The sequence below is a fragment of the Mustela nivalis genome (genome assembly GCF_964662115.1).
Source record: "Mustela nivalis genome assembly, chromosome: X".
In the NCBI taxonomy this organism is placed as follows: domain Eukaryota; kingdom Metazoa; phylum Chordata; class Mammalia; order Carnivora; family Mustelidae; genus Mustela; species Mustela nivalis.
This window is the reverse complement of record NC_139040.1, coordinates 37,829,665-37,841,222: the sequence shown is the minus strand read 5'-3', so window position 1 is coordinate 37,841,222 and position 11,558 is coordinate 37,829,665. Positions and strand designations below refer to the sequence as shown.

At 41.8% G+C, this 11,558-nt stretch overlaps 1 protein-coding gene across 1 annotated transcript in view; it reads right to left on the bottom strand.

Moving 5' to 3' along the window:
- Positions 1-3,451: 3,451 nt before the first annotated feature.
- Positions 3,452-11,558, bottom strand: part of GUCY2F (guanylate cyclase 2F, retinal) — a gene marked incomplete at both ends in the record, with an annotated part of 98,105 nt that continues 89,998 nt past the window's right edge. The window contains 4 exon segments of the mRNA XM_082716510.1: positions 3,452-3,539; positions 3,624-3,675; positions 3,678-3,711; positions 9,447-9,555. Coding sequence (XP_082572636.1) covers positions 3,452-3,539; positions 3,624-3,675; positions 3,678-3,711; positions 9,447-9,555 — 283 coding nt within the window.

Here is an 11,558-nt window from a genome sequence, read left to right as displayed (position 1 = left end):
TCCTCCCCCCTATTCCATATGCATTCCAGTTAACTAAGGTCACAGTGGACTGGGATTCAGATGTATGTTTGCTGGAAGGTTTGTTTGTTTTGTTTTTTTTTTCCTGGCACTAATCTCATAGTATCTGAGTTATAAATTATACTCATTAAATACTTTCTAGAGATTCAAACAAAATGAAAAAGAAAACAAAGTGCCTCCTACTTTTTCCTGTGAAAATAGAGACCTTCTTATCTTAGTCCAAGTTGGGCCTGCTATTTGGGAATGACTAAACTTGGAGGTGGTTCTCTACCCTTTCTTAGGATTCACATCCATTGCATTTTACATTCAAATGGTCTTTTTGGTAATGGCTATGTAATGAACAAAACTTACTAAAGTTACTTCCCAGGGGCCCCCTTACACAAGAATTAGGCTTGAATAACCCTGTAGACTGGTCATCCTCAGAGGTATAGTCATTCACTAACTTCTTGCCTAGGCAGAACAATTTGTTGAACTGGAGTGTGGTTTTCCATTGCCTCACCAAAAGATTCCAATCTCACAGCCCTTCACTCGTGGGTGGGAGAAGGAGAACTCAGTAAGTATACCTTCTCCTTTCTAGCCTTTCACAGGATTTCAGTATGAATGATTCCAAGCCACACAACACTGCTCAACACGAAGAGCTTGAAAATTGCTAAACCTTCCTGGATCACTGAACAAATAAACATTATATTTGTCAGGTTCATAGCTAAATGTTGCTATTTATAAGGTGTTTTTTTTTTTTACAAATTTAACAAAAAAGGGGGGATGTTAATATATAAGTAATCCTCAACTTACTAATGAGATGTGTCCTAAACATTTATAAGTCAATGATTTGGAACTTGGAATGCTCTGTTCCATAGGAACTGTGTTTTATATATATGTAGTGGTCAGGTTTCTAGGACAGTCCTCAAAGGCTGATTTAACCCACATGGAGCAGTTATATTAGAGCTCTGGCAGGGGTCCTAGGTTCTCAGAGCAGAAGGAAAAGCATGCTTTCTTCCCATTCTTTACGTCCAAAGAAAACCCAGAGCAAAGGTTTAAAAGTGGGGGAATCTAAACTGACTTTTCCACTCCCATACTTGTTTTCACCCTTCTCCCATCTCCCAGGGATCCGTTACTCTTGTGTTGTCCAAAAACCTCCACTATGACCTTCCATCTGTCATAAGTGCCAAACTCCCTCATTTCTCCTGGTCCCAACCAACATGAAACCTCCAAGTGCTCCTGAACACCTAGCTCAATTCACCTTCACTGTGATATAAGGGATTCATCACCCCTTACCCTCCAAAAGTTACATCTATGATTGAAAGACTCATCAACCCCAAATAGCCCAGCTGGTAAATTCTAGGGAAAGTAACTAGATGAAGCGGTAACTTTTAGGAAGGTTTGGACAGTGGTGGGTATTTGGGAACATGAAGAAGAAGCTGCTTGGGAGATAGCAGGGCTCTTCCTGAGAGGCAGCCACAGCAGCCAGTTCACCAGAACTGTGCCCCTTTCACATTATCTTTCTTTCCTCCCTGTCCAACCCCAGAGGACTCTCTGAATGTTTCAGACTTCCCCCTAACAACTTCCATGATGACAACAACAGGTGAGAGGCATTCATTGGTATTGTGGGTCTTCTGTACAATGGTCCATCTCACTAGCAGTCAGCCTGCAAATTCAGAGAGAGTGGGAAACATTGTGGAATAGGTGGTGTTACTAGATGACATCAACTAGGACATTTAATGAAAGAAGTGAAATGTCTGAGAGCTCTTGGATTTGGGTCAAGCCTTCTGATATTTGTCAAGGGTGCTCTTCTTGAGGATATTTGTTATTTGCACAGTCTGCCAAGGCCACTATGGTCAATTAACATGCTGATTAAAGCATAAGTGCTAACTAGGCCAAGATCAGAGGTCAAATCCATTTGGGGGCCAATTGGCTTGAACCTGTCCCAAATACTCACAGCCCACAGAAACATGCCCTCTGTCAAGGGGTTGCAGAGGAGTGAGTATAAATGGCCTAAGCCACTTCCATCTATAGGGCTGAGAAAACATTACAATACACACAGTCAGTGATGGTGAGTCAGCTGCAGTGTCTTCTACAAGCTCCAACACATTCTAAGGAATGGATAGGTTCTCGCACAGTGCCTGCAATGTCTATGCCACCCCACTAAAGGGAAAAAAAACCCTTCAAGAGTTTCCAAGACCTTTCTTGTCGTGAAAGAAAGATAAAAAAAGAGACTGTCTGTATGTCTATGCGTGTCTGTGTGTTTCCTTCCCCTGGGAAAGAGCATTCCTGGAAATTAGGTGAATGTACATCTCAGCTGCTTAATCTGCTTGTATTGACCAATAGGAAGAAACAGAGCTAAGTCCCAGGTGGCAGGATGGCAGAGGCTGGTACAGGGAGCTATAGGGGAGTACTGCTCAGTACTGAAGACTTTCAGAAGCATAAATATTATGACTTACAGAGTGTACCTGTGAGAGCTGCAGAAATGAAGATACACTGGTTTTCCTTAGGGGAAAAAAACAGTCATAGAGAGCTGACAAAGTCAACAGAAGCTAATGGGAAAACAAGAAGTATGTTTTATGCATTTGATAGTTGCCGCTAGAACTGTTATTATTATGAAACATGCTAAAAAAAAAACAAGGGAGCAGGAGTGTGTGGAGAAGTCATAATGTTTACTTCATAATCTTGTGATTTCTGAGGATATGTAGAGGGAACAATGGGTCTTAGGGTCAAAGTCTCCATAAAAGAAAAAATTAGAAAGCAAGATAGAGACGAGATACTGAAAGGAGCCCCAGAAAGCAATGGATTCCTCAGAGATAAATACATGGGGAGAATTCTTGATAATCAGGATGTTGGTGCTGCTTCAGAATCATACCATTCTAGTAGTAAGTGGAGCGATGGGGAAAATTGTCCTGAATTCAATTCAGGCAGTCAAGGAGTAAAAAAATCTTATTTTGGTTGACAGTGCCAACCTCAGAAGGGATCAAACAGTGCCTCCAGAGGAAATGACATAACATCCCCTCCAAGATGGTCTTGTCAATGGATTCTGGGAAAAGGGGGTCATCACAATATTGCTGCATTGTTCAGATAGATGTGAATCTCCAAAGATGTGAGGTGGTTCATCATGTGGTCCTGGTATTTGACAATTAAACAGAAAGGTGCACCTGTTTGATAACTGGATGACAAGGCCAGCCTTGTTAACATTCAAATGTGTTATCAGTGCAGAAGGCAACAGTCTTTCAGGCCAGGGGAGCTGACCTCCCTCAAATGTAGCTTGGTCTACAAAAGGCCTCCCCACAGGGTTTTTGCTCAACTCAGTGGAGATTGGAAATTCACCAACTTCATCACACTCTGCCAACAGAGTGTAGGCTGAGACTGGCACCCAAGCCAAAGGGAGCCCCAGCTCTGAAAATTTGGCAAACTCTAGTGTTCTGTTTTCCTGCTGGCCATTACCTTATGGCTTGTTTCTCACCAGTTGCCTTTCTGCTTTTCTTCTTTGGAAGGCTGAAATCTCTGTTGGTTGTAAGCCATGGCCCACTTGCCTGTGAGACAGGAGAGACACAAAAATAGTGAAGACAGTGGAACATAGTGGGGCATAAGAAGACTTTAATTAAGTGTGTACTTACCCATCTTTGCACATTGGTGAGGGCACAAGAAGGAGCTTTGTAAAGCCTTTTTTCCAACCAGCCAGAAGGTCTCTTCTGTGCCTTTTCCCTTATTATAGAAAATACAGAAAATCTTAAATGTGCTATAACCAGTTTTCCCAAAGAGGTGCTTCTGATCAACAGTGTATAAGCATTCAGTTTGGCTCAGAAGTTGCCTCTGCTTTCCCCTTGTCACCATTCCCTGGAGTTTTCCTTCCTACACAGCTTCCTTGCTATATATACCTGACAAGCTCCATAAGCTGACACAGCAGACAGACAAAATCTGAACACCATTTGGGGGACCTTGGCTGCCTCAGTCAGTTAAGCATCCAACTCTTGATTTCAGATTAGGTCATAATCTCAGGGTCATGAGATGGAGCCCTGCCTTGGGCTCCATGCTGAACATGGAGCCTGCTTAAGAGTCTCTCTCTACTCTTCTCACACCACCCCTCCCCCTTCTCTAAAAAAAAAAAAGAAAGAAAGAAAGAGAAAGAAAAGTGAACACCATTTGAAGCTGCCATCCAGATGTTTTGTCTACACACTGCCACACAGCTCCATTGCTGAGTACGTGTGGTTGTTTGGCTTTATAGTAACCAAACATCTGGATGCTGAATTCAAGAATTTGTTTGTCATTTTTGCTTTGATCTTTTGACTGTTGGCATCCCATTGTCTTTCCTTTCTAGAGTACATATATTCAGAGTCTACCTCCCCCAATACTTGTCACCCAAAGGCTCTCACAGAAACCAAAAATTGGAATAGAAATGGAAAGCAGGCTGCACAACTTTAAAGGCCAGGGCATCTTGGCTGCTTAGAGAGGTCTGCATTTCTGCAGTGTTCTTTTCTTCCTGCCAAGGGATTCTCACAGTTAGAGAGAGACAACATGGAGGCCTCCATCTACAGCCTGGTTTCTTGGTTGTCAAGAATCATGGTCTGAGAAGAAAAAGGGAGTATAAATTCTAGCTAGTCACCCCAGGGCCTAAGTGAACTACCTCAGAGGAGCCAAGTTTTCTGCCTCAGCTTTGCCCTCCCCTTTTTCTAATAAACCCTCCTCTCAATGTGTTTCACTCTACTTTCAATTTTCTTTCATCTGTTCTTTCATTTCCTCCAATCCATAAGGAAAAAAGTGTGTTTACTAAAACTGAGAAAAGTAATGGGATGTGTTTCCAACTCATTAATCTGAAATATGGTCTCACTCTTGGCTGATCTCATTTGGAACAGTTCTAAATTGTTTAACTTAGAAATTCCAATTAGGTCCCCCCCCTTTAAATATCAAATCCATTGTTTTCTATTTTACATCACATACATTCATCCCTTAGCAATAATGACCACAACCACAATAATAATAATCACATTTAGTGGAAGAATCTCAAAGCATTTTGCAGGTATTTGGTTCAAGGCTCTGAACAAGCCCACCATAGGCAAGTACGAAGAGAATACCACAACAACTCAATCTTCACTAGCTGACAACCAACTCACCCTAAAACTCAAATAATTGGACTGTTTGGAGCCACTCTGTTTTCAGAAGAAGTGAACAACTTTAAAATATACTCATATCACTCATTTTTACATTTATTCTACCCTCACTGTACCAGGTGTGGAAATACAGAAATGGCTCTGTCCTTCAGGAGCTCACAGTGCAGTTAAATAAAAACACTGATGGGTCACGTTTGGGGCTTTAAATACAAACCCAAATTTTCTGCCTCCTAAACTCTGTTCCTCACAGTACCTAGTGCAGTGTCTCATATAGAATAGTTGCTCAGTAGATATACTGTTCCATTCACTAGAAAACTCAACCCTTGAGCAATTAGAATACTCAAGTTGTCATTGGACCTCACTTTGTTAAAGCATACTCTTAAGGCTCAAACTTGAGGATCTCAACCCTCAGGCGTATTTGGGTGTTTATCTTGAGATCAAGAGGCTATTGAGACAGTGTGCCAATACCCAAGGGAGCTTTGTGGATGCCAGGATTGTCCAGATATCTGGATGAGTCCTGGGACACACGCTGGGATGCCAAAACTAATGGTTGCAAAAGAGAATGGGAGTGTTATGGACTCAGGCAAACTTCCAAATCAAACAGTATGCAGGGGAGCCCCAGGGGTTCTCTGAGGTTTGGGAGCCTATCCAGGATTCTTAAAATCCTAGATCTCTATTTATCCACCCTATTTCCAAAATTCTGCTGAAGAGAGAGAAAGTGGGGGAGAACAAGTATGCAACAACCAAAACCTAAAGCAAACCCTTTGACTTGGTATCAATCCCTGAGCAGTCCCAGAGACACCCCCCTCCCCACAAATAATAGTATCTTACTTTGGTCTGACACTTTTAAGACACTTTGGCATCTCCTGTCTTTTTTAATTCTCACAAAAACTCTGGAAGGTGAGTTTATTATTAACCTCATTCTGCAAATAGGGATACTGAGTTTCATGGAAATTTCCAAGCATAGCTGGAACCCAAACCCAATTTTACTAAACTCCAGGTTTTATTTATTTTCTTTTTACTACAACTTAGCTGTTTTTTACTGAGATATAACTGACATACAACACTAGTTTCAGCTATACAGTATAATGATTTGATATGTATATATATTAAAAATGCTCATCATAGTAAGTCTAGTAAACATCTTAGACTCCAAATTTTAAATGCTCTTCCTTCTATACCACATAGCTTCTCCAACACACTGGAGTCAAGGGAAGGTCTAGAGGCCAAAAAGCAATGGCTGGGAATTTCAAATCTTGTGATTAATGAGCTTCCTGATAATCACGGGTCATAAGAGGACTCTATGTGAAGAAATGGAAGCACAGAGAGGATAAAGTTACTTGTCCAGTGTTACACATTAAGTCACTGATGGGACAAGAATTACAGACCAGACCTCTGACCTTCATGACTATGCCAATACAACCTCATTACTTCTTTTTCTTTTTTCCTTTTTTTTTTTTTTTCAGAGAGAGAGGGTGGTGGGGAGGGGCAGAGTGAGAGGGAGAGAGAGAATCTTAAAACAGGCTCCACACCCAGAACAGAGCCCAATAGGGCTCGATCTTGAAACCTTGAGATCATGACCTGAGCCAAAATCAAGAGTCAGATACTTAACTGACTGAGCGACTCAAGTGCCCCCAACCTCATTACTTCTTAGATCAAACGCTGGTGGTGGTGGGGAGGCACGTGTGTGTGCACACACTTACACATGTCCAAACTTCTGCATGTGAGTGCAAGGGGTTGAGGATGGGGTGGAAGAGGTTGGGGGGAAAAGAGAAATCACAAATAAAACAGGATTACTGCTTAAGGGCCTGAGAATCAAATACTATTTATCCCCAGAATGTTACAAGTGTCCACCCTGCAAGGACATAAACTGGCTGAGAACAACCATTTGGGAAAGTCTTCTCAGAATGTAAATTTACCTAAAGAGGTCCTGGTAAATATAACTGATAAGCCTAGATATATATAAAGTCTCAGCAAGAAGCTTCAAACTTGTCAAAAAAACAGTGACTGAAATAGGACTCATGTAAGAGAAGAGGTAATAAGATGACTTATCACCAGGCCATTAGGAGAGAAATATTGAAAAAAGCTGACTTGGCCAGTTAAGCACTGATGATTTGTTGCCAGTACAATACAAGAGGGGGTTGGAGTGGGCCTTAGGCCAACTCCCCATAGAGGCTGAGCTTGTCCCCTCTAAATGAGTCCTCCTCCAATCTACCTCAGCTTCCTCAGTTTGATGTCTTTCTTTGTTAACCCCACCCACCTAATTATTCAACTGCACTATGTTCTCTTCTCTCACCCAACCCAATCCACACTTTTGAATCCACTAGGGGAAACAACTTAAAGTGTCATCATTCCCGTGAAGGAGATGGAGTGGGAAAAGAGTGTTGTTACTGGATCCAATCCTTGAACCCAAGAGAAGAGGTTCTGATGTAGGAATTTCAAATACCAGCCAGCTGGAACGAGAGGGTGTTTTCAACCATCCTCTTTGCTATCACATCTGGCAGGCTATCAAAATGCGGCCCTTCTGACCCATGTACTAAAGCCATTCTTGCTTTCCAGCAGCACAGAGTGAATGAGGAATGGAAATGTTGGATCAGAATTTCTGAAGTGTGCTGGTAATATGGTCATATTGGGGATATATTGCATGCCCCACGTGACAAAGAATCTCATATCCCCCAGTCCCTACTATGTAATGTCCTTCACATTCTCCCCTGAGGCCCCCTCTCTTCTCTCTCAGTATTGCCCTTTTATCAGGAAGCCTCTAACACCTGGACTGACATGGCCTCAGGGAAAGACTTTCCCTGCCTTTTCCTCCATCTTGCTGTAGCAGGTTCCCAAATTCCCTGGGGTAAGGGAAACTGTGAAGTTTCAAAGGGCCCTTCTGAAGCAGTCCTGCTTTTATACTCAAAACACCCAAAGATATGATTCTTCCTAACTAGAATTTGGGGGCAATAAAAGCCATGGGGGGGGGGACATATTTTTCCTTTTCAGTTTCAAAAGTGTCACCTCTTCAGCTTTTAAATGACAGAATCTGTGCCCAGCAATCCAGAGAGGAAAGTGCCTTGGGAAATAAAGCCACCTTTGTCGTCCTCTGATAAGAAATGTCAATATATAGAGGAATCACAAAAGCCTTGAGTAATGTGATTCGCTGTTCAAGTAATGTTGCCACTTCTATCATCTCACTGAGTTCTCTGCAGAGGTGAGAAAAGAACCTCTACCCCCTCATAAATGACCCATCCCATCTTCTAGAAGATACTCAGATCTATTGGAAGAGACAAACCAGAACTAGCCAGAAAAGGAACTGATCAATCAGAATCAAGCCTTCCAAACTTTAACTTCTGAAATCCTTTTACGTGTAAATTGCCACCATCCCAGGAAGGCTTGCCAATGACAGAAACAAATTGTGCATCATTCTGGGTTTTGCTTTGCCGAAGTATAATCACTGCGAAAATAATTTTCATGCACAATGGTACCATTGAAACGATACTGAGTGGGAAGTCAGACTTCCCTGGGTTTTGGTTTATTCTGTCATCAGTTGACTGTGTGACCCTGATCAAATTACTTCACCTCTCTGGGCTTTTGTTCTTTGTCTAAAAATGAAAAAGTTAGATGATCGACTTTCTAGAGCCTCTTACAAATGGGGAAGCCAGGGGCTTTGGGGCTACCTAGAGGAAGATAAAAAGAATCCAGTGGAGATGGCAAAAAAGAAAGAAAGAAAAGGTAAGATTACTCTAATCCTGAATCCCAGATCAATGGATCGTCCTAACAGAGAGAAAAGGTGCTTCAAAATGTTTGTCTTTCACGGGAACTGACTTTATTCCTCCTGATCCTTCAGGGAAGACATAAAGCCCCTCTGTAAATGGGAGGGGGTCAATGGTGTGCATGAAAAATTAGAAAGGTGGCCACTGAGCAGGCAAATAGAAAACCCAAACTCACTAATACTTTAGTTTATTGAATCATGTCTGAATTTCAGCCAAAGAGTAAACAAAATGGAAGTTAGAAGATATAAATAATAGTGCAGTTCACTGAAAACCCAAACTCTGAGTAATCCTTTCAGAGAGAAAGATGCAGCTCATAGTCTGAAAAACCCAGGAGTTGTAACACTCCTCCTCACTGTGGCCATATTTTAAAGAGAAGAAAACTGAAGCAAAAGTGAACACTCTCTTGGGAACCGCAAATATGGCTGGAAATTCTGCCCAAATTATAGCTCTAAGTCTCAGAAACCCAGGTAAACTCTTTCAGCAGACCATGACCTCTTTAGAAGCAGGTGTGTTCAAGTGGTTTGATTTAAACAAACAAACCAAAAAAAAAAAAAAAAACCGGATATTATACCCTGAGCGCTGACCTTCCTCGAAGCTCTACTTCATAGCCCTCACTCAGAGCTTGAAGAATTGTGTGACTGACATGAATGCAGTAAGCTGTAAAAGAAAGACAGATGTGACTGTATTCTTCCAGGTAAAATCAATGAGAAAATATTAATGTAATAGATGGCCCCACTCCTAAATGAACAAGACCCTAAGAAAAGTCCCTGAGAGAGAACTTCAGTTAGGATTTCAAAAGGGGGAGGAACGGGGAGTGGCCTTCCTCACCAGGCCCAAATAAGGTGTTAGCTAGAGCACTTATCAGCCTCCTAGACGCTATCCCAGATGAAAGGCCATGCAACAGAAAGGTGTTAATTTAACTCTAAGGTTGTGATTGAGAAACCAGCTACCACTACTGTGCTCTCAGCTGAAATGTGACCTCCTCAGAGGCAAGTTAGGTGTCAGTGGCTTCTTCTCTGCTAAAGCAGAGCTTCCAAGGTCTACATACCCTACTTAAGAGACAGCAGGGTATCTTTTTACATACGCATCCATACAACCATGTTACAGTATCGCTGCACTTAAAATAGAACATCAATTAAAAATAATGTCCCAAGACCTTGGTCAACATTCTGTGACAATTGTACATTTATAGATTTCCTGTGGGTAGATGCATCTATATGTATATACACACGAATGTATTATTTTCCAACTAATGAGCCCAACCCAGGATAAGAGTGTTACATGGAAAACTATGACTAAAAATTTTATGTAGCAACTAAGTGTAACTCTTCAGTGAAGAGCTGTCACTTATTATTAACTCAGGTAGAATCCTTGACTTTCTCGAAAACTATTATCTTATAAAGTAAGACCTGTTCCAGTTGAGTCTTAAATAAGAGTCCAAGACTTATTCCCACACACACTTGAGAAAATAATTCTTTTAGAAGCTGAAAACAATCAAAGTAGGAAGGCAAGGCTAGAAAGAACTGCAAGAAATTTCTGCTATGTGTTCTCATAATAACTTTCACATAATAACTTAGTAACATTTTTCCCAGCTCCGTACTGTTGTTTTTGTCTTCTTTGCTAAGTCATGGTCACCCAAAACCTCTGTTCAAAAGGGGTCCCTAGGGACACCTGGGTGGCTCAGAGGGTTAAGCCTCTGCCTTCAGCTCAGGTCATGATCTCAGGGTCCTGGGATTGAGCCCCGTGTGGAGCTCTCTGCTCAGCGGGGAGCCTGCGTCCCTCCCTCTCTCTGCCTGCCTCTCTGCCTACTTGTGATCTCTCTCTCTGTGTCAAATAAATAAATAAAATCTTTAAAAAAAAAGGGTCCCTAAAGGCCGCATGCTCGTCTAGGTGCCCTTTGCCAGCCCTATGTATATGACTCCACTAGCATCTGGTCGTCAGTCATAATCCTACTCGTGTGGAATACACGGGTCAAAAGAGAGAGCTCGTTCCAATAAACATCCAGCACTAGGTCACTAGTTACTTCCTTTCCAGAATCAGTGAATTCAACTGGGCATAATGGTGATACTGATGAAATTAATTTTTAGTAGACCTCTGACATGTCCTGGTCTCATATCCAACATGAGACTATCTCTTTACAAATCTTCAATCAGGTGTGGAGCTTAATGCCCTATTTTGGTCACAGTCATTAGTTTCCAGAAAAGCATACTAACCAGCCCCTTTAGTGCTGAGACGACATGCGTTTGTTTCTTTGTATCCCTCACAATGCCTTCCTTGCATAGTCAGTACTTAATAAACACCTGCTGTGCATGATTCAGTCCATTTTCTTCTTCTTAGCTGTTCACTAGACAAGGTGATACCTAAAACTGAAAATTCTATTTCTGCTCTCAGCTCTATATTTCCAATGTGAAATGAGTGGAGTTTCCCTGTTGCAGACCAGAATGTGACTTCAATCTTCTACAAGCTTACATCAGTCCAGAGTGCTATGCCAAATCTGCATTGTGGTTCCATGATCAGTTTCACTTCATCCTGGGTTGCATTTCAAGAGCAAAGTCATACACATGCAGCAGTTCCTGGATGACTACTTCCATAGCTTCTGCCATGTCTATGGAGTTCGAAGACTTTCCCAGATGTCAGAAAATTTATTCTGACAACAGCTTCTAAGTTCCGTGCTGCCTCCTTA